This window comes from Cataglyphis hispanica, chromosome 4 (genome assembly GCF_021464435.1).
Source record: "Cataglyphis hispanica isolate Lineage 1 chromosome 4, ULB_Chis1_1.0, whole genome shotgun sequence".
Lineage (NCBI taxonomy): Eukaryota > Metazoa > Arthropoda > Insecta > Hymenoptera > Formicidae > Cataglyphis > Cataglyphis hispanica.
In genome coordinates this window covers 1,516,347-1,541,136 of record NC_065957.1, presented here as the reverse complement: position 1 = coordinate 1,541,136, position 24,790 = coordinate 1,516,347, and the positions used below count along the sequence as shown (strand labels likewise).

At 35.2% G+C, this 24,790-nt stretch overlaps 1 protein-coding gene across 12 annotated transcripts in view; it reads left to right on the top strand.

Moving 5' to 3' along the window:
* LOC126848906 (microtubule-actin cross-linking factor 1) overlaps positions 1-24,790 on the top strand; it is a 100,295-nt gene that overhangs the window by 17,642 nt on the left and 57,863 nt on the right. For 4 of the 12 annotated variants that reach the window (XM_050590221.1, XM_050590223.1, XM_050590215.1 and 1 more), the window contains exons 1-4: positions 1,389-1,587; positions 7,057-7,118; positions 16,493-16,582; positions 16,917-17,087. In XM_050590221.1, coding sequence (XP_050446178.1) covers positions 1,404-1,587; positions 7,057-7,118; positions 16,493-16,582; positions 16,917-17,087 — 507 coding nt within the window. In that variant the 5' untranslated portion in view covers positions 1,389-1,403. Of the gene's footprint in view, positions 1-764; positions 1,588-7,056; positions 7,119-15,203; positions 15,264-16,492; positions 16,583-16,916; positions 17,088-24,790 lie in introns of those variants that run through there. The other 8 variants (XM_050590213.1, XM_050590212.1, XM_050590210.1 and 5 more) reach the window with 5 other exon arrangements.

The window sequence follows — 24,790 nt, the reverse complement described above, 5'->3', positions numbered from 1 at the left end:
AATAATTATCTATTTTCTAAATACTGCTAGAATAATGGCCTTTAAACAATACAGTGTTCCTTTTGCTTTTCGTCAAATTTATCGTTATTATTTATTTATTTATAAATTCTAATTTATTTCTTCGGTTTTATATAAAATAATATAATTAGAATTTGCCATCAAAACCTAGTGTATAACGATCTTGCGGGATTAAATGAATCATAAATTAATCATACTTAATTGCGTTACTTTTTCGCCATCGTTGCGGTTAGATGATTTCCATTTCGGTCTTTAGCTTAATATGCTGAATAATCGATTACAAATTTGATGGACACGCGTAAGATAATAGTACCTAATGGTTGGGTGTAACCATGATCGACTTTCCAAGTTTCTTAGGCGTGCATCAAGGCCGTCGAATTCTAATCTAACACGGATATATCGATTAATCATCCCTTCCATTTCTACGTCATCCCATTTCTCTTTGTTTCCATTGTCTTACTACAATTTCTTGCATTTTTTCGCGAGGATTTGAGCATAGAAAAGTTCCCTTGTGATAAATGTAAATTCGTGATAGACTATCGAAAAAATATTAATAATAATGGAATTTTTAGATTAACGTGATTTTTTCCGCTAATGAAATTAGATTTTTTATGTTAAAATTGTCGAGGGCTCTCTCCGTAAAGTCATTTATCAAATTTGCCTCAACTGTCGAACATCTTATTCTCATATCGTGCATTGTCATTGCATAGGTTTTCCATCTTCGTGTTGTCACTGACAAGAGTATACGACGAGCCGGGAGTTTTTCGAGAATTCACAAAGTGCCATACCATATACGAGGTCGGTGATATAAAGCGACGTTCGCATTTGCATATACGTCGCGCGGCAGGTTGGAATCCGAAGGTAAGAGAATCCTTGGCCGATTCTCCGAACGATCGACGGGACCATTTGAGAATTCGATCGCGTTCCAATCGAAGCTGGTGCACGTGTCGTGTAAACAGCGATAGATAGTCGGTGGAACTCACGCGTCGAGCATTCTAAATGCTCTAACAATCAGCAGAAACGAGAAACTATTCGACGAACGATCGATTCGAAAATTGAAAGCTCCTTCGACTGAGAGAGAGTGGATCTCGAGAAAAAGAGAGAGAGAGAGAGAGAGAAAGAGACGACGAACTTGCGAAAATGTGAGGGAGAAAAATATACACGCGCGATTATACGAGCCAAACGAACAGTGAATCAAAGTGTGATTTTCACGAACAGACAAAATCTCGAACGCGAATGCGATTTAAACCCGAACAATCGACTCGAATATTTGCGCAAAATTAAAGCTCTCGAGCGATCGGGGGACTGTTTTGTCGGGGCGGCGGGAAAACAGCTGTGTCGACTCGTGCCGTGAATGTGTGTCATGACGGTTCGCGTGGCCGGGCATGAACGTTGAAACCTGCACCCTCTACTTCGCTGGGACTGCCCGGGGCCCGGAGAAGGACAGGATGTCGACCCAGGCATACTACAAGGAGCGACTCGGCTTCGATCCGGCCGACACCGTCGCCGAGCATCAGCGCGAGCAGCGCTCTCAGCACGGTTACGAGGAGTCGCTCTCCAAGTTCAAAGGTCAGAATGCGAACGGATTCCCGGAGGAAAGTCCGGGATGCAATGGCGTGGTCGGGGAACACCGCGCCGGCAACACCCAGGCTTTCTGGGGCTGCTGGGCGATGTTCATCGAGGCGCACGGTAGGTGGAAAGAGGAGGTGAACAGTTGGCATGCGGATGCTGGAAGATTTTCGTGAGAAGCTCACCCGTTTTTCATAACTTTTTCCTCCTGTGAATTTATTTTTTCCCTTCTCGTGTGCGTCAGAATTTTTACTATTCCCGTTCACCTTTTTTATTTCGATAGGTAAACAAGTACATTTTTTGCTCTCTGAATTGTGTCTAATTATATGCTATTTTTATATAAATCCGGTTTAAATACGTCGGAGATGATCTATCTTTTTCGCGAGAAATAAATGTCTGCGAGAGGTAAATCATCGGAAATTTTATTCAAAGCACGCAGATGTCCTTCGCAGCATGCTAATTTCAACATTTTTGCTTGCTTTAAAAAGATATTTAAAAAATTTATAATTATGGTAGCTCTATAAAATTTATTGCGATACTGAAACTAATATTTATACAGAAACATAAAAAAGATAAAATATTATAAAATAATGTTAATGATAGTATGAAACAAATTTTCATAAATAGTACAGTATTTTTTTCTTAAAAAGATATGAGTTACTTATAACGTTTCAAATGGGTTAATTACAGATTATTTACGGCTTATAATATATCAATATTTTCAACTGTACTATACGTCTCCAAATATATAGTGTATTTGTTTACAGTTTGCAGATTGCAAATTTACTCACACAGTGTTCTTATTAACTTTGTGATAAATTGTTCTATCGATGCTTGTAACATATGAGAGGCTTTAAAAGATCCGACTCGAGTTATGCTTTCAGGTTTTTGTTTTTGTTTGATAAATGTTTGAGTTACGAGTGTAGCTTTCCTCGCCTTGCCTTTTTAGCAGCGCCGGATATATATATATATATTTTAAGAGAGTGCAGAGAGAGAGAGAGAGAGAGAGAGAGAGTATCTAAACTGTCACTGTATACATAACGTAATAAGTAGACAGATAACGAAAGACAGCGGTTCACTTTTATCGTTCGCCTATATACTTAAACCGATGCATTGCTACGACTATCCAAGTCTGAAAAAATTTTCGGAATTCGTAAAGTTACCGGATCCGGTCGGACTATCGTAGCCTACGATTTTACAAAGCGTGGTGCCAGGTGGACAAACAATAAACAATGGCCGTAGCTTTTCATAATCCCTGCCCACTCGGATTGCGTACAACGATTCGTATACGCCCAACATTGCTTTTCACTTAGCGCAAAAGTAAACGGCCGGAAGGCTCGCTGCGCGAATGACGTCAGCGCATCGAGATTGATGGCTAATTTATCGTAATTACCCGGCATCTCGTGTCCGGTCGAGAGTAAATTCGTTTCGTGACGCCGTTACGTGCCGGTTATCGCCGACGATACGATGTTGTTGTGTTGCCTTCGCATCTCGTATCTCGCGCGCGCGCGCGCGTGCGCTTAGCCGCCTCTTCTTTTGACGGAGCCGACGATGCGAAGGACGCGTATTATGAAATCGAGAGACTCTCATTCGCGCGTTACGATCTCCTCTTGCACGAGAAACTTGAGCAAGGCGATTAATAACGGAAGCGCGCCGTTGCTCGCGAATACGGTGTATGTAATATACGAGCCAAAGATGTCAATCGTGGGCATTATATTTTGCGCGAAATGGTTTTCTTTCATAGTTTCTTTCAAAGGTATCTTTTTTTTTTTCAACGAAACGTTCGCTTGATGAATGTTCAAATATCGCGCGTATACAAATGGATTGACACGTAAATTTTCGCTTGGCCAGCAAAAGTGCAGTCAAAAATTAATAATATATGAAAAATAATATAATAAAAATAATTTGAGAACGATCACAAATTTGTTAAATCGCAGGACTTTAATCTCGTTAAGTTATTTTGATTAAAAGGTAAAAATTAGTTTTACAAAATGTTTTTTTTTTTTTTATTAAAAATATATTTTGATTATCAGGATAGAATTATATATATAATAAGATTTTTTTTTCAAATATTTCCGAATGATCTCATTAGGCTTCTGGGATTCATCGAATATTTGATAAAAGTAGACAGTATTATCTAGTGTTAGCCTAAATGCCGAAAGGGTATCACGTAAATTAACTGTCAAGAATTTCCGAAAAGAATAAACACTGCTGAATACGTTCATTGATGTTTATCTTCAGCCCCTGTAACGTCAGTTACCGTTATCAGAGCTTCCACATTCCAGCGTCCGTATCTGCTAACAAGGACTTTACTGAAGAAAGCATGCGTGCGAGCGCATTTCTTCGGGATTAGTTCATAGCTCTCCTTTTTTTCCACCGATGCGCTTATGTTTTTTTTTTTATATATAAAATATATATTTATAATTAAAATTTATTTTTATTGCAAAAATATCTATTAAAAATACATTTTATTAAAATTAGTAAAATTATATAATTTAAATATGATTATAATCAAGGATTCTAAATAATATATCTATGCAAATCATCTAAAAAAATTTCTAAAATATATCCTTCATTATCTATTGATATGAATAATTTTAATTGAGAAGCATATAATATAATCTCATGTCATAATTTTCATCAATCACAATCAAATCCTTAGATTTGATCGTAAAATCTGATTGTCTGTTAGGTGTAGATTAATGTAAACTAGCCGTTAGAATCGTGCCAATTAATGACTGACAATTCACGCAAAGCTATCTTCATTCTAGTTATGGCATTGAGAGAATTGGATTCTCCGAAATTACGTTAGCTCCTCGTACTAGGTCGCTATGGCATGACTGATAGAGATCGGAAGCTATCGTCGGCAAATTTAGATTCTAACTCTGTCAGCAACATTCAAGATATCAGCGTTATGAATTGACCGTAACTTTGTTTACTCTCATTAATGTCAATACTGATTACGTTGGAATTTCTTGTGCGAGACGTAACAGATTAGGCCGCGTCCCTCAATCAATGCTCTCTTTAACTATGCCAATTAAGCTTAAAATGTTGGAAATATTATTTAAATACATAAATAGCACATGTGCCGGAAATAAATTAAATATCATAGAAATAACATTGCTGATTATATAATATAAAAGCAGAAAGATAGTTTTATTTATTTTTTATTTTTTTTTTTTTGTTAGGGAAGAATTTAAATAAAGTGTTAATCTTTATGTTTCGCTTACATATAATTGTTTCATATATTTTATTAGTACGAGAATAATAAAAATATAGTATGATGAACAAATAAACAGAGCACAACCGTACATGTTCCACTTTCTTTTATTAAAAGAATTAAGTATATTCCTTTATGTAGGCTTTAAATTCGAATTTCATCGGAGAAAAATATAAGTGGCGATTTATAGAATTTTGTACTGTTGATTTAGCCACGTTATTCGACGCAGTATTATTTGCAAAGTGTTAAAACTGGGCCAAACTTGGACCCAGCAACAAAGCGAGATAATCTACGAAGAACAAATGCTCGGTTCGCAGAAAATGGAATATGTTAGCGTAAATTAAGCTGCAAAGTTCGCTAAACCAGGCAGGCGTATACGTGCGTGCATATAAGACATTAATAAACTCTTTCTATACTAAATAAAGTTTCCAGCACACATTTGTCACGCGAGATATCTACATCTGAGAATGCTTGCTGTTCTCGAAAAAAATGTGTTTGAAAAATTAGAATCATTTCTCCCCAATAGATTTATATAATGTAGCGATTAATATAAACTATCTAGTTGCAAAAATTATAACAGGGAGAAATAACACTTTGCCAAATATATTTCTCTCGTATGATTATTTCATTTCGCGTTTACGTTTTCTACCGACGTGTAGCAGTCGTTGAACGCGTCGCGCGCGTTCATTAAAATATTTGTTCGCGATTCTCTCGCAGTGCGAGAGTGACAGGGGCACTCGGGAAATGTGATCGTTCACAGAGCAGGCCACTCGAGATATTTCTAAATCTAGAAGTGTTTCCGAGAGAGTGTACCTCTCGCCTTACCTCTTATTTTGTATCGTCTGGCGGCATTAGGCTGAGACACTTATATCGGCTTGTCGACCGGGTTTAAACATACCCGGTCGATGATACCGTCGTTCGAGTGGCGTTAACTTTTCACGGCATGACGATCATGATGAAGTGTCAAGAGTGCGCGCTATAAATCATAGTTCAATTGCGGAGCCGATAAATCTCCACCTCTAATTTCCCGCAATTAATCGCTGCGGTGAATGATTTGTACGTTAATTTAATTAATTTCACGCAAAAACACGCTATTTTCTACATCACAATGAAATAACACATCTCTGATCTAGTTTTATATAACGTATTTTTACTATTCTAAGATCAAAAATTAATGTCGTTATAGTTCATATTTTGACATTTAAAATAAAATATATAATCGATCATCGAATAATTGATTTCGGGGATGTGTTGATTATTTACTATTCATTTTTTTTTTTTAGTGACCATGATTACGCTATAAGAACGTAGTCATTAATTCGTAAGAAATTAAAGACACCCACGCGCTGGATTTGCAATCTCAAACTGTTGCGTCATGTCGATGATAAAACGAAACATCTCGATTTTGGAACCGAACAATCGACAATATTCAATCGACACCCTATAACAGAACATTTAATGCATATCCAAATTTTCTCGATAATTGTGTGTGTATCCCTGACACAAAAAAAAATATAGATAATCTTTAGGATTCTATCTCCTTTTAAAGATCGTTTAAAGTAGGTCTCGTTTTTATTATCGTACGACCCATTGTCCGAATTTTTGCGCCTCGCATGCTAACTGATCGAGCAACTTGCCAAGCCGGCCGACCTTCTGTCGATTCGCTCACTCTACCTGCTTGACCCTCATTTGACATGACCCGATCTGGTTGTTTGCGACTTTGATTTCGTTATACTGACCTCGACCATCCTTAAAGGGTCCATTTCCAGGTGGCATTGCGTCACGACGTTCTCACTGTCTCATGCTGGAGAGCCGAGCAAAACCTTACACCGATGCGATAACAGCTATACCTATCAGTGTGATGAATTGCGAAATTTGATTTTTACAATAATTTATATCGTAGCGGTTGATGACAAGCTATTGATATATAGATATTTGACATGTATTATCTATAGTATATGCATGATATCTGTAGTACATACATTATACAATCGCAGTATAACATTGAACAAGGCTGCGCTTGTGACATAATTGTAACAGTGATTACAATACAATGATACGAATTGACACGAATTGAATCACTGATAATACATGCTAATATTGATATAAAAGAAATACTATTTACATTAATTATGAATACAAGTACAATGCGCGTTGTATTATTGTACAACATTATTATTATTGTCATAACGCAAAATATAAGACTGAAAGAAGAGAATTCTGATAACTTTTTTTTTGTGTATTTGCAGACGAACGAGATGCTATACAGAAGAAGACCTTTACGAAATGGGTGAACAAGCATTTGAAAAAGGTGAGGTTGTTTTTCGAATAAACAATATTTATAATATTATTACTTGCAGCGTTTTGCGAATAATTCACACGAGTCTTTTGCTCACGCCCATCGTTTAATTAATCTGATGGCATTGCCAAGTATATTCTGTTGGACTAATATTATTAATTAGACGAATTATAATAATTCCTAAAAAATTATAAATTGCATATAATAAAAGCGTTTTAATTCTAGTAATGTGTTTAGTAAAGTACTCGATAAATAAGGAAGATTTAATTGCGTATATCTCAATATATATATATATATATATATATATATATATATATATATATACACACACATACACACAGAGTAGTGTTTGTATCAATCTTATTAGAATTGACATTATTTTTTAGAATCTATAGTTGAAAAAAAAAATACAATTTTGACACCCTGTATAAGTGCTAAAAATATGAATTATTACACGTTAGATTTATTTTTATTATTTAGAGTATTAGATGTGCTTTCTGTCTTGGTCTTATCGTTATAACACTTTGCGTTTATTTATTTATTTATTTTTTTACATGAGCCTTGTCTTCGGTAAACAAATCTGAAATTCGTGCGTGATGACGCATAATGATCAATCGCTTTGTCCATTTGCGGACTCTTTGTCCTACACGCGTATAACTATGTGACGAAATTACTCATGTAGGCGGATTGTCATTTCGCGGACCAAGTAATAAATCGTTCTCGCGAAAGGATTTATTTACGATCCGTATTAACTGCGACACATGAGATACATGAGAGAAAATTTATTCTCGTTTTGAAATTATTTTTATTCAATCAGAGAAGAGAAATGTATACATCGATAAATAGCGCTTTCGAAGTACAATAAAAAAAAATAAATCGTCGGTCATAGATACATAAAGGTAGACTCAGCTCATTGGCCATACATATATATTATGTATGCATGAGACATGAAGGACAAGCGTAAAACCAGTGAATGCGTCGTCAAATCGAAACGATCCGTGGACAAACAATCGCGACGCGAAAGTGCCAAAGTCACTATTGAAAGTAGAAAACGCGTGGAGTAGCTCGAGCTGTAAACGAGCTTCGCATCTCCAATGCGATAAAGATAAAACGACGACGCGAGCTGTTCTGCGGTCCCCGACGTTTTGTTCTCGACTTTCGAAAGGACACGTCGCGCTTTTTCTCGCATTTGTCGCCGTACAAGTAGGCGTATTTCTCGCGTGCGCGCGAAAATAAGTAAACTTCTCGTTGCGCAACGACGGTCCCGATATTGCGGCCCCCGTGTTGCGTATGTGGCACACACGTGGGTCGAAAGTACCTGGTCGCGCGAGACGAGATAGGACTATAGAAGGCAGCGAACCGAGCAACACAAGCGGGCGATACGATCGTGGAAAATATCGAGCGACAAATCGATGATATGTGTCTGTTCAACCAAAATTTCGACGGCCTATTTTATAGTCTAAGGTTGGTCGGGAAAGTCCGATGAGTGGAAAAAACTAGTGATAATATTTTGTCTTGGATTTTATCCAAATGAAATAAACTGGCAGAACTAGCATAGACATAACTATATATAATATATGACACTGAAATATTTATAATTTTATGTAAATAGGTAATTAATTAATAATTAATAAAGCATATTAATCATATAGAGTTTAAAAAAACGAAATCAATATAATAATAGTCTTCTTTAATTCAAATTAATATGTGAAATAAATTTTTAAAACAAAAATTTTTGAGATATAAATGTTACTAAATTTTATATTAATTTTTAGTTTAATGAGAAAAATGTAAATAGTAACAGAATTAAAAATTTTTATCAATATTGATCTGGTTTATGTTTATCAATATTTCATAACAAAAGAAAATTATTTTCTACGTTGTTTCTTAATCTATTGTGGATTTTATATATTTTTTATTGGATAAAGTTAGAAAACTCAATATTGACGAATATCGATAAAAATATTTATATTTATTTTAATATTTTTAATAAAAAAGATCAAGTTTTGCCATTTTTTTGGAAAAATACCGATTTTTACCACTGGTGTGGATTTTACCCAAAAAGTGTGAGTTTTCCTCTAAGAAAAATATCATATACATAGATGAATTTCTGCCGCTGTCACATTTTTGCGAAATAAAGCGTCCCGATCCTGTCGCTATTGTATGGCTTGATAAGGATTATATCTAAGATTGATATAATCATTTTTCTCGGCAAGAATCAGATACCGATCGCGCGGATGGTGAGCTTTGATCTTCGCTATCTGATTAGATGTGCGGCGGACATTGCATTGTATGCCCGTGATAAGAACGCGGCCAAATGTTTCTCGATAAAGAACCGTCCGTTCTGTATGTCCATTGCTCCTCGTTGCATGTCTTCGAGAGCGTGAATAACCGCGAGCTACGGCTGGACTCTCCGGCATAAGAGAGTGCGTCGTGCACTTGCATTTGACAGCTATTGCAGTCGCGATTTTGCGGCGAATATTTGCATACCACGAACAATGCTGAGAAACGTTAACGTTTGCTCTTTCATATTCTGAAATGGAGAAAATTACTCTCTCGTGCGATAATAAAATATGAAATATATATTATAATCTTATAATTTTACATCATGTCAGTCATATTTGTGAATCATTAAATGTAAAATTCTTACTAAAATATATTTTTAGATCGATTGTTGCAGATAAGATGATCAATAGAGGAATTTTAGGAATCACATCAATTGCTTTGCGCATTTTTCGATAAGATTCAATCATATGGTAGGCACTTTATCGGATAAAATCTTGAGATAAATTTTAAAAGAAGATATTATTTTCGGCTCTTTTTATGGAAGCGAAATAATACTAATTGCGAGATCATTCAAGATATCCCACAATTATTGTCATTTTTTATACTACAAATAGAACATAAATGAAAGATTATGATTATTACATCGAAAAAATATTAATTCTTTCGAATTTTTAAATCAAGATGGGAGAGATTAAAAAAATGTGCTCGATTTTTTATTAAGGAGATATGTTAATGATACACACATTTGTGCACGTATTCGCTGTGAAATCTACAATCCAGATAAAGTCGTTTGCATATTAATCTACGAACATAAATGTTTAATTAACTCGTCAATTACACTCGAGGGAAAATTCACGACACGGAAGGACTGTATCTGCCTCGGTTCGGCAGTATGCACCGCGCGTATGTCAGTCAGGACTTAATACAGACAATGATTCATCCGTCACGGCGGAGTCGAGTCGAGTCGAGTCGAGTCGAATCGAGTTGAGTTGAGCCGCGAGGCAAGAGCCCCGGGTCGGCGGCACCGGGAATGGTTCGCGAATCACAGCCGTATACGGGTGGAGTTGTCCCGTCGTACGTATAATTATCGTAAACCGGCATCGTTCCGTCGTGGCGTTTCCTGCCCACCGTTTTCTCATTCCTCGTCTCATTCTCGCCGCGCGCTTCTTTCCGTGAAGCGCTGATAAAGCTGGATTATAGCGGATGCGAGCAACAAGCGCACCGATTAATGCGCTTTATCGCCGGATGCTGAGAATAATGTAGACCAAATGTGAAATATAAATTTGTGAGAAAAAAAGACATTTGCGTGAAAAGTATTGTACGTGATTTTACTTGTCTTGGAATTTAATAAATCAATTTTTATAGATTATTTAATAAATTTAATAATGATCTCATCTTAAGGATCCAGTCTACTTTGGCAGCATAAAAAAAAGATGATTTTTAAGATTTTTTTTTTTTTAAGAATATTAATAATTGACTTTTTTTTGACGTTTTGCATGTTTTTATTGATGTTTAAACTGTGCATCAATATTTTTTAAATCTTGGCTATTTGACTTTTTTTTTTTGTTTAATTCGAGCCTCTATGCATATACCTTGTTAAAAATGATACTCGTGTAATTATCTGAAATAAAAAAAATTTGGTTTAATTTTGTTCCTTAGGATATTTTTGAAATACTGAACTTAATTAAAATTTAAGAAATTAATATTTAATATTTTTTTGATCTTCAAGAAACGAGGATCATTGGATTTTTCTGTCCAACCTTAGCTGCAGCAAACTGAGCTCTTAACAAAAATCGGCAATCGAGAAAGATTACAAAAAGAAAAAGAAATACAAATGTATTTTGAATCACATAATAATACCTGCAAGTATCAAGCGCAATTCATGTGAATGGCGTTTTAATGATCGCTGCCTTCCTCACGGACTCGTGTATCACGTGCACCTTTATAACGCGACATAACGTTCTATTGTTGATACGAGCGATCGAATGGCCTCTTTTTCTCAGTGCAACGATTGCAGGGTCAAGGTGGTGCGAACTTTTTCTGCGATCGCCAATTGTTTATTCAAGTCTTGCCTTCGCGATGAAAAAGTTCCGTCTATCTGTACGACAACTTATTCATTGATATTTATTTTCAATCGCTGATTAACATTTTTATTAACACGAAAATCGATTTTAAATTGGCTTAAAAGAATTCATATAGATTAAGTGTAAGGATATTGAAGAGGTTCTAGGAGGTTTGTTAAAATTCCAAAATTAAATAAATGTCAGGAGTCTTGTTTCAGTATGCACACTATTTATTCTCGCTGAAACTCGTTCGCAATCAAAGATCTAAATTGCGTCTTTAATATATGTATACGACTTAACCGATTTATCGCGATGTTTGTTGAGGAGAGAGTCGCATACTGATGTCATTGGTTTCGAAACCTTTCGTAGAGTTTGCCGAATAGAATCGAACGATATCCTGTGAGAATGGCTAATTTCTTTGCCACCCAGGAGATACATTATCACAAAAATAATGACGATATTCGACATTTACGCGTCGCGCAAATACCGGTTGCCATCGACCCACGGTCGGTTTCGCGCGCCCACGTTTGGTCTTGCGAGCCTGACCTTATTCGGAAACCCTCTTCGAGAGTGCCGTTCCCGATTTACCGTAGAGGTGGGGCTGTAGGGCAGGTGAGATAGGTAGATAGGTAGCGTTTGTTCGGCACTGTCGCACCTCGCTTATCAGAGGTGGAGAGGGAAAAGGTAGTAAGGGATCGAACAAGCTGAAAAGAGTGCCTTTTACAGCTGTTTTTTCGTGATCACTCTTCTCAGCGGATGCGACCCTTTGATCTATCGCACGAACCTGCGGTGCTTACGTAATCACAATGCGACGACACTCTACGACTTCACTTTCATTCTCGGTTTTTTGTATCTGTATTTTTGTTTATTGTGTTATAAATTTGAAGAGGACTTAATGATATCTTTAAATTGAAGATCTTCCTTTTGATGCCATAATTAAATATATCAAATTATTTATAAGAGTTTGTTGAACAAATAAATATAAGAGGATACAAACTTTTAACAATTTTTTTTTAAATATTTTACTAGCCGATAGATAACGATTTATGTAAAACAGTCTTCATAGATAGCAGTTTTAAGCTTTACATTTTATAAGACCTTGTACACGTTGCGTTCACGTTAATCACGTATACAGGAAATGGTCAATCTGTGCGGACTGAGGACAGAATAATGAACATAGCCCAATGTTGCGTAAGAATGAAAGCTATTTTTCGTTGGTCTCTCGAAGAATATCCGCGTAAAAGGCATTATCTGAAAATGGCGTTGCTTAAAGTTGCGTGATCAACGCGTTTTGTCATAATAATAATTATCATAATGACATATGTTACGATCAATGTGTATAATGATAAGACCAAGAATGAATCGCCTGCTCTCCCACGCGTTTGACCTAATTATATGCAAATTGTTATCGCATGTGTAACGATTTGTTGCATTTTTTGTTTCCTGCAGCATTGGAAATACGTCAAGGTATGTATCATGATTATCACTCCTTTTATGACGTACGTGAATGAAAACACGATACGATGCATTCATACATTCGAGTCCATATTGCGAACTTAGTATTCATGAAACGTTATATTTAATTGAAGATATGATTTAAGAGTAAGCAATACGATGGTATTCATATACGTTTTAATTCTTCTAATTAAAACACATATGTGGAATAATAAGGAATTATTACGCAATAATCTTGACGGATAATGTGTCGCTTTTTAGACGCAGTTGTGAACCGCAAGTCGCATATTCTCTCTAAAGACTGTTTTTAACATACACATTAAATTATAAAAACGTAGTTCGCGCAGTTGGGTTAGACTAATTACTTTTGTTACTGCCGCAAAGGCATTCGCTATACACCGTTACGTGTCCCATCTGTTACTCTTATTTTCCCGCGTCTCTAATGCCTTTATGACAAAGTGGCATTCGTGCCAAAACGGCATGTCAGAAATTGTCGGAGTCAGTCGTGTCACGCGACAGAACAAGATATGCCGACGATGATGTTCTCGCCCTTTACCGCATGCCCGATCCTTCAACTCGTGACTTCAACACGCGAGGATTTCGAATTTTTTGCCGCTTCAAGCGACTAGTCGTGAAATTCCCAGTCAATCACATTGTCTAAAGCAATTGAACATTAGTTACGAGGCAATCGATTTATGAGAGTCAATTTTAGTGTTGAAAGATCATTTGCATACGCAGATGGAGATTACAATATTTTTCTTCGTATATTTCATACGCCTTTAAACGCTTAATAAATGTAAATATAATGAATATAATAGTAAATTTAACGAATGTGGATAATTAAAATTAATGATTATATATGAAAGTGTAAAGAATATAAATAATGAATATAAATTTGTTATATATTGTGGATTTTTCTTATACAGAATGTTTTTTCTGTTAAGTCTGGCAAATTTTAAAAGCATGTTTTATTAGTCCTTAAGACGAAAGAAGTACGGATCTCTACTCCGGAAATACTTCCGTTTCGAGTTATAGGGCTTTAAAACGGAGTCGGTTGTTTATTTTTTCTACGTAAGCGGAGTTTGCCAACACGTTTGGTGAACGTTTGGAAAACTAGTCTCTGCTTTAGTATTATTACATGTTTTAATAAGAAAAATATGCAAATTACAACAACGTAATTATTACGTAATTATTACGTATTATTAACAAAATTTTTATATAATACGTAATACGAATTACGTTCAGAACTATTTTGCTTAATCTTAATGTAATTAGTAAAACGGATAGTTTAATCAAAAACATCAATTTTTGTTTAATAAAATTATTTAAATTTATATATTATATAATATTTAAATTTATGTTATATAATGGCCAAATACGTTTATATAAGTGATATAAAATTTTTATGGTGTTTTATTGTATATGATTGGGATTAACCAGCTTTCTTTTTTTGGGATTTCAAAGTTTCCACTTGATTGCCATTTTTATGATGTATGGTGCCACGCATTGCGACATTCGTGGTTGAATCGCGTCAATGTTTGTAGATTTCACAGTATATATAATTCATAGCATGTATAATCATCGATGTGATAAAACGATGATTAATCCTCTTCGCAATCGTGATATAAAAGAACGAATGTCACAATGTCGTAAAACTGGAACGCGTCGAAATCATCTTTTGAGATGTGTAGACATGAATTATGGCAATTAGTCACGGTAACGAAATGTAGATAGGAGGCGGATGTATATGCGTAAAGCTGGCGTATTATTTCGTAAAAGTTTATAAATTATTAAAAATCCTGATTTTATTTTTCTATTGATTCAATAGTTCTGGTAGTTTAAATAAACAATTTCGGTTATTAAAGAAAAGAAAATTGTCATCTAAAATACTCAAGCTTTATTCACAAAAGGCGGGTCACATGCTGTTCTGTCAATCGCTTGACATTTACTCACTTGTACAAAACACTCGATGCACATTTACGCGTGCAGGAGCGGATCTGTGAACTTTAATAAAATTTAATTATATTGATTTTATTTGGTAATATTTTCAGATATAATATTTCAGTTGTGTCACGAATATAATATTGATTAGAAATATTTGTCACTTTGACAAAAGTTATGAAACTTTTAATAGGAAGGGAATATATATTTTGTTTTAATATTTTACGCTTTTGCTTGAAAGAGATTGCTGAAAATTATCACTTTCGGCTTCCAAAAATACATCATTCGCTCCTGCTCGCGCGAGCTCTCTTTACTAACTCACGGTGACGGTTTTCATCGCTATCTTTTTCAGACTTACACGTGCCTACACGTGTGCGTCCTTGTGAACAACCAACCATGCTGTTCCCCCACCGTAAGTTTATAATTTTCGTTGTCATGATAACACGCATGCATGATTTATCATTGTGTTTACATAGTAGATCACGTTTTTGTATGTCTCATAATGTTGCGAATTAAGAAATTACGTAAAACGTTCAAAGTGCGATATATCGCACTCGCCTCGCGCTTTTGATCCCACGAGAAAGCCCCCTCTCGTAACAAGACACGTTGTATCCTCTCGTGTTATTAACGCGCCATCATCTGACTAACACCTGCAACAGATGACGTACTCACTTTGCAACCGTTGGAGTTGATCATTGGTCGACCGATATGGTAAAGAATGCGCCGAGTTTAATGTGTATTTTCAAAACCTGTAAATTTGCATGCGTTTACTTTTCAAATCGCAATCAAGTGTCAGGAAATACCGATTACAGATGTTTCAATTTTATTGTTTCCATCTTTAAAAATGTCCAGTCTACTCTAACAATATATGACAAAAATTGAGGATTTTCAGGATTTTTTTTTTTTTTTTTTTTAAGAAATATATCTTTCTGACGTTTATATATGTTTTTATTAATATTTAAACAGTACGTAAGTATTTTTAATTCTTGGACATTAGCTTTTTTTATTTAATACAAGCGTAGCTTATTTAAAAATGATGTGAAATGCTCTTCATGTAATTGTCGGAAATGAAAAAGCCTGGTCTCGTCCAAAATTCAAAAATACTATTGTTTAAACATCTATATAAACATAACGTCAAAAGAAATTTATAATATTCTTAAAAAAAATAAAAAAATTCTAAAAATCATCAATTTTACATGCAGCTGAAATAGACTTTAGAACTAGGGCTTTAATCATCTCTTGCTTTTTGACAAATTTTATCATGATTTACATTGTCGTAAGATTTCGGATACCTGTCTGTCAATGTTGCATGTCTCGATTACGTCATGCGCGAATAAAAATATGATTCGTTGTCGACGATACTTGTACACATTCGAGTCATAGTCACTCTTTCATTATTTGCTTTATACATATAACAACCTTCAACTCTCAACATTCCTGTGATTTTTTATTTGCTATTTATATGGTAAGCGCTTAGACAAGTACATTGTCAATAGAAGATTCTATGCCCTTATGCGTTCTCCCATGTAGCTTTCCGGTTTTCCTTCTCTGTGTCGTATTGATATTTTCTTCTTCTTCTCGTTAGATGTGCTATTCGATTTATAAACGGTGATTGACTTGGAACTTTGGAATTTGTTGCAGGCGAGCAGACATGTCGGCGATCTATTCGAGGATCTACGCGACGGTCACAATCTCATCTCCTTGTTGGAAGTGCTTTCCGGCGAGCATCTCGTGAGTACGCGCTTCTCGTAAAGCTCTCTCGGAAAAGTTTTTCTAAATACAATTTCCATTATTTAAAAAAAAAAAAAAAATAGATATAAAAATATTCATCTTAAAATCACATTTTTTTACCTCAAAAATTAGCTCGAGTTATACTATTAAATTTCATCACGCATTTGTTTTTTTGCGACAATATTTTATAATTTCGAGTACATGCCTTTAGTACCAAGAAGTACAAAAGTATATCGAATTATCTAGTTGAGTCAAATTCTAAACGATAATTGGATCAAGCAAGCGATAATTGTCCTCGATAGAAGTTAATTAATGACGATCGTTCGTTTTTCAGCCGCGGGAGAGAGGTCGAATGCGTTTCCACATGTTGCAAAATGTGCAAATGGCCCTTGACTTTCTACGGTACAAGAAGATCAAACTGGTGAACATCCGGGCGGAAGATATCGTGGACGGTAACCCGAAGCTCACTCTAGGCCTGATATGGACCATCATCCTGCACTTCCAGGTAAGTGCTCCTGCTGTTATTTTAAGAGACGTGACGATAATGTACGGACAAGACATAATGTATGCGATTCTCCGAGTTAACGGTCGCACAGTAACGATGTATTCTAAGCTAACGCATGGTGGTCCGCCTTTCGAATCGACCATGCGTCTCGAGACAACGGCATCCCGGACGTTTATGTTGAATTTGCCAGTAGCGTGTGAGTATCGCGGCATCGTAAATTTTTATGCGCATCGCCCGCTCGTACAAGCGTACGCTGCGTTCGTTTTACGTTTATCTGATATTCAGGAGAACATCCCGGAATCGCGTGCGCTCCTTTCTAGTTATTAATTATACCGATTTCAGAATCTACTTTATTATCTTAATCTTTAATGGAAATTGAATAGAGACCCATCATTGTCATATTCGTTTGCATCCTTTTAATTTTTTTTTTTTATTATATATAAATTTAAATTTTATTAGGATCTTTGCATAAAATATTAAACAAAGAATCTAAAAGTGTTTGAAATTCTTTAAGTTTAAAATTCAGTTTTTGCAAAAATAATTAATTTGATTTTTATTGTTTAATAATTATGAAATATATTATTTTGATGCGCTTTGAAAGATGTTAAAATAATTATCATCTTTCTCAGTTTATCTCCTGGTGTCCAGTATCTAGAACAGAGTTTGTATAATGCAAATGAAGCGGCTGCTATGTCAGCATGATGGAAACCGCCCATCGCAATGTCCATTGCACTATATATGATGCGTCCAGTTGGCCGTGCAATTCGATAGAAAGTGAAATGCATACAGAGAGTGTCCAATAGGACGTAACACTTTTTCATAATCACGCGCCGCTATCGAGCCATCAATCTTTCTCAATTTTTAAAACAGGTCTGGAATTAAATAACGAAATTCTTACATAAACATTAAACACACTTATCGAATCTTTGATTCAAGAAAAGTGGAAAAGATTTTTCGAAAATTTCTTGGGCAATAATGTACTTGCGAGACAGCCTGTATATTATCGTAGTTGTCGCGATGCGTTGACGCTTGCGCGGAAATAACGTCGAATATTCATCATCATAGTCTTTTGCTTCATAAAACGTGCTGCAGTGATATGTTGTCGTGACATGGCTGGCGTAATGTCACAGGTATTTTGCATTTGCGTACTCGTACATGCGTGTACCGTTGGACTAACGGCATACGTTGATTCCACTAGGCGCAGCAACACTTTCGTCGTATTGGAAACGATCGCTCGGTCACTTTCCGTGGAATAATTTGCATTGACAATTATTTGAAAGAAATGAGTAGCAAAATTTTTCACGAGTACGCAAGCTTTTTTCCGATCGATTTTCATCGAGATTCGGTATTTTATTTATTCCGCAATTCGCCATCCAATCCCGGATTGTTCGAAAGTCTAAAGCACTAGAGCTATTATGCTGAAGCTTCAGGGTTTCGGTGAACGTAAAAGCAAGTGCTTGAAAGAATTTTTTCATCACAATGCATTTTCTTGAAACACAGGAAACCGCGGAAGATAATTCGTAGAGTTTAACTATCGGCATCTCGTCATCGGTAGAATTCTTTTTCTGCGCTTTCCAGTTCTCTAAATATCTAATCTGTGTCATCGTGGCGAGACGAGGCGTAAATGCTGCTTCAGCGAAGGCAAAATTCATTCCGATGCATTTTACGCGCGCGCAAAATGTCTCTCGGTCCGTTGCACTTCATATCTCACTGGCCAGTGGCCCGTGTCATAAAACTTGACAGGTTGACCATTAGCATGTCGGTGAACTCTGATTATCTTTCTCTCTTTCTCTCTCTCTCTCTCTCTCCATCTCGCTTTTAATAACGTAATATTTATATATATATATATATATATATATATATATATATATATATTATGTGCGCGGAACTTTCGTTTTTCCTACAATCTCTTCCGAGAGATATTTTCTCTTGTTTCTCATGTTTTTAATGGAACTTATGAGACTTGAAACGCTCAACTATTCGAATTCCATCAACAATGAGCATATCAATCATTGATCGAGTAATACAGGGAAGGCAATTAAGCGACTCTCTGTACGCTAATCAAAAGCGTCACGCGTATCCTCGCGATACATTTCGCCGGTGCGTTGTATCCCATCGGTGCTATTTTTAGATTGCCCGTATCTTTCGATGTAACGTTGTGGTAGGTGCCGGTAAAACGAACGTATATAGCTCGCGTGGAATCACGTGCATTGTGCCAAAGAAAAGCGAAAGCGAGGACGGCCGCTCGTCTCGTGCCGGACCGGCCGAGTCGAGAGTAGTCGCGCTCGGCCGAATCGCCACAAATCGCACAGTATGAAATACGTTCAATCTCTAGGAGAATACAATTATTTTATATACTTTGCAATTTACATTATAGGCCCAGTCTACTCGAGCAGTGTGAAGTATATTGATGATTTTTTTAGGAATTTTTTTTTGAAAAATATTACAAATTGATTTTTTTTTTGATGTTTTACACATGTTTTTATTAATGTTTTAATGATTTAATGTTAAACAGTAGATCAATATTTGCAAATTTTTAGCATTTTTTTGTTCAAAAATGTATGGCTAAACAATGACATGTTACTCCTCATTTTTAAATCAAAAATCTTTATTTAATATTATGCTTGCTATAGAATTATTTACATTATTTTAAGATTTATTCTGCTCAGTAATTATCATAAATGAAAAAAACTCGATTTAATTTTAATTCATGGAGGATGTTTTTTGAAATACCGAACTTAATTAGAATTAAAAAATTAATATTTAATATTTTTTGATTTTGAAGAAAAGAACAACTTTTAGCAAAATTGAAATATCTAATTTTTAAATGACATTACTTTCTTATTTTTCAATTTTCTTTGATTAAATTAGATGCAATAACTCAAGAATATCTTACAGATTAAAACTTAAATGAGTTTTTTCATTTACGATAATTAGAAATGGAGCAGGATGTCACATCATCGAGCCATGCATTTTTGAATAAAAAAGCTAAAAATTTAAAAATATTGTACTGTTTAAACAGTAAATATAAAACATATGTAAAACACTAGAAAGATTAATTTCTAATATTTTTCAAAAAAAATTTCTAAAAATCGTAAGTTTTTCATAATGCTAGAAGAGCCTGAGTTCTTAATACTAGAGGTACGATGATTAATTCGAATCTAAAAATTAGTATCAGCAATTTACGAAAACATTTAAATCTTTGATAGCGTAGCTTGCTGCTCTTGTTTTTGCCCGCAATCCTCTTAATTTTTCTCAATTTAAATTGCTGTCGAGACGCACGATGAAATAAAGACGAGTAATATCGATTGTCTGTATCTCGTGGCATGCCCGATATCGGCGAATCTCGAAACGCTCGTGCGAGTCTCGAAACGCGGCGTCTTGTATTCGCTCATGAATATTTCTTTTGATGGCAAATCGCGCTACCGTATGCAGTTCGAGATAAATGCAGAAGACGCATTTATGCCGGCGAGGAGGAACCATTCGCGTTTCTTTCTAAAGTCGCAAAAAGTCGAGCGAAGGCGTGAACCGAGTAACCGAGTTACGCGAGCATATAAAGACGACTAGTGTTTGCTCTTCCCGATGGCGCCTGCAGAATTACACAGTGTAGGAAAAGAAAATTATACATTAGAAATGCCAGATGTATAAGTAAAAAAAAAAATGATTGTTTACATCTCTGTGTTTCTTTATTTTTTTTTCTGGCTTTCTTTTGCGGCTTCGTTTTACTCATCTTTTTGCATCTTCCTCACTCAACGCAGTTAGTGATAATTGAAGAGAAGAGTTGCATTCTCAGAACTTTACAATAAAGTCTTATAATCGTTTGTATTTTATCTGCAATGTATATATATTTTTTTTGTTATCAGAATATCTTATAATAAGTGTAAAAAATATTTTAATGTTCGAAAAGCTATTTTGAGAACATATATAAGAAAGGCAAGCTTTTATTTTGCATTGCTGTATCAGTATCAGGATAAAAGGCATGCAGAGCCGATTATGTATGATGAATTAAGTAAAAAACCTAGTTTTATACTTAATTTTAACGCCTTAAGTAAATGATCCTTCTAATAGTGAATTTTCTTTTCTTTTGCGCCGCAGAGATGGCGACGCAAGGTAAGTCGATCATCCCCTAAATGATCATCATTCTGAGCGCGTATAGATGATGTTTGGGAACCAAAGTGATTACGCAGTCGCATATGAATTATTTTCTGCTTTACCGACGATTCTTGCCAAGACGATCGCTTCGTTAAACACAGATGGCTCGTGCAGGTAGTTACACCTGAATCGGTTTTCCACTTGGTTCCCATCTGAATGCCCACACTCAAGTCCTATACAGATTCATTCATAAAGAAAGAAAATCTCGTTTATATGTGCTTAAATTATTTAGATTATTTCATTATCTCTCTATTTTATTCAGAGTTCACAAATAATTGAAATATGCATTTTCTTTCAATGTGTTATGCGAAATTGGGGGACTTAATTTAAGGACTCAGTTTACTCTAGCAATATGAAAAATTAATGATTTTTAGGAATTTTTTTGAAAAATAATTTGTTTGGCATTTTTCATTTAAATAATAGATATTTTAATTTTGCCGAAATATTTTTATCTCTTGAAAAATTAGAAAAATATTAAGTATTATTTTCTTTTTAATTTTAATTAGATTCTAAATCTAATTGGGCTCAGTATCTCAACAATCTACGGAATAAAATTAAACTGAATTTTTTTATTTAAAACAATTACACGAGCAGCAGCAATATTGTTTTTGGAAATGATATGCGCAGAAGCTCGTATTGAACAAAAAATATTAATAACCAAGATTTAAAAAATACTTATTAAACAACAATAAAAACATATATATATAAAACGCTAAGATCAAATTTTAATGTATTTAAAAAAAATTTCTAAAAATCTAATTAATTTTTGTACTACTAAATTAGATTATACCCTTAATTTTTGGGTACAGAAAATATTTTCTACATTCTATTGTGAGGCGCAGTAGTATCATTCACTTTCTTAAATAAAGTAATAAATATCTTTTTTTGATAAAGCAGACGTAATGTATAACGTGACTAGCATTACTTGCATTATTTGCTAACTGATGTTGCGAAGTATTTCTGCAGTTGAAACAAAATCAGAATTTATCATGCTGATGGTTTCTCTCCCTGGCTCCATGCCAATGTCCTTTTTATCAGAGATCTCGGAGATAGAGTTTATACCGTGAATATTAACGTCTCACCTTGCTAATTTTCACATGCTTGTTTAAGTTGTGACCTCCGATCTGCGCAGCAACATGATTCACTGTGAATATATATACAATATATATATATATATACGATACTTTGGAACTGAATCGAGCTATTCAAGGTTTTTTTAATGAGGAAAACTCGGTCCATTTAACTTATTTGAAAGAGAGTCGCGATAATTTCGATTACACGTTATTTACGCGCTGCTGGTTGTACGCAAGTGCGTATTAAGCGCGATGTTTTGCTCGGCAATATTAAAATTGCGTGGGTGGAATCGGCAATAAAACGATCGCTTTAAAAAAAAAAACATGGAGGCGCAATATTAAGCTCCCCAGGGTAGATGCAGTTGAAGGTCTTCGCTAATCGATCGCGTAATTTATCCATCGCCTCGGGAAATCAACGGAGTCTGTCATTTTCGTTAAACATAATTTTGATATTAGATGCAGTTTTTTTTTTTTCCTTACTGCGTCTTGTCTCGAAAATATTATACCCATTTTATCTTAGTGAAATATTATTTGATATTGTTCTTTTTTTCATAATGAGAAATATGAAGAATTTAGCTCTTGGATGATCCTTATTTATTTAGATAATTATCTGATATTTTATTTTTTACATCTCGTTTTTTAGTTCTTTCTTTTTTTTTTTTTTTTCAAGAATAAAAACATTCGCGAGAAGACTTAATAGTCATTTCATGGCGCTCTCTTAAATAGTATCTCCGGACGCGCTGAATGTTTCGATGATGACGCTATTACGAATGACATCACCTGCGTGCGAAATCATTCAGGGTCCGTAAGTACAGGTTTCGATGCGTGCTGATTACGAGTTTAACTCTCCTCGCGAGGTAAGGCTTCTTGTCTGAGATCGTTGCCATTGATTTCCAAAGAGTCGACGTTCACACAGACGTCATAACTGTGTGCGTATTCAGACTTTTTGACTACCGATTGATGGCCCGCATCGATTGGTATAATTTAATTTACGCTGCTTATCTTAACGAGCGAATGAGAGCGAAACTTACGTTGAGAGTTGAACTTACATTGCGGAGATTTAATGTTGATGTATTCTAGTCATGCGTGGATTATTTGTATTAATATTACATATTCCGATCGCGTATACATACAATAGCTTTATTTAAATTTAAATACCTTATTTGCTTATTTATGAACTTTTCCTAATGTCATTACTGCAGGGAGAAATTGCTCATTGTATTCGTTCATTGTCACTTTCTTATTCTTAACCATTGTATAAAAGAGCTATATACCCGTGTAAGTTGCGTGTTGTACGTGCCACGATATACTGTGCGAGTTACAGCGGCTGGATTATATTCCATCTTTGCACCAAAGGCAACGAATTAGCGTACCCACGATGGCAGCAGCCACGATGGAACGAATCAAGTGGCCTCGGGTGCGATGACTTCATATCCGCCTTGTGATCTCCGCGTGCAATTAGCATATAGCTCCGCAATTATAATATTTGTATACCGCAGCTGATGCAAGGACTCGATGTGGCTAAACATTTGATAACATTTTGTGAAAAAGTGCATTACGACATATTTTCCGCCATTTGTCTGTCAAAAAATTTATATTTAATATCCGATTGAAGAAAGACACTTCATATATTCTTGATTAAAATTGACATGTCAAAAGGAATCAGTTTTATTAAGAATATATAATGGATAATCAATCTTGATAGCACTACTTTATATATATATATATTTTTTTTTTATTTATTAGACTTTCTCGTTTGCTGCCGCTTGCCGTTTTTTTTTTCTCGAATCCTTTTTTTCCGAGGACCCACCAGAGGCCATCGACCTCTTTCCCTAAGTGCCGGCACGCGTATAAATTTGCAATGAAAGCTTGATTGTGCGCCGTATCGGTCGGAATCGACGCGTATATATCAGCGTCTGAGAATTCTATTCTTGCTTCCGCATTAGTTTCTAATCATCTTGGTCGAATTAATCTAATATTAATGAAATATCTGAAGCTGTAGAAGATTCTTTTCCTCTTTTTACCTCTCTATCTAAGAACATACTTTGCACACGGCATAAATCTATTTTATTACAAGCTATTTATATGTACGTATGTCGCATATCTTGGATCTCGGTAGATGTAAGACACACCCCTCATCAGGACAGGAAAAGCATAAAAAGCTGCACAAGTGGGTCGCTTTTCCTTCCTGCCGTTTGTGCTCGATATCCGAACGTTTCTATAATATTCCGAAGAAATATAATCAGAGAGAAATAGTTGACGATGCAAAGTAGAATTAAAATTTGCTTCTGCTGTTATAAAAATGCTATCGACGAAGTCAATTAAAGAGAAGAAGTAAGGTCTCTAAGAGGAGGTCTCTTTTTTTACTGCCAACAATTGCGACATCAATTTTCCATTATCCTATTATTTCGAACGCCTTCAGGACGCATAAAAAGGGGTATCGCGTAATTATTTCGTTCGGATCGACATTACCGCGTT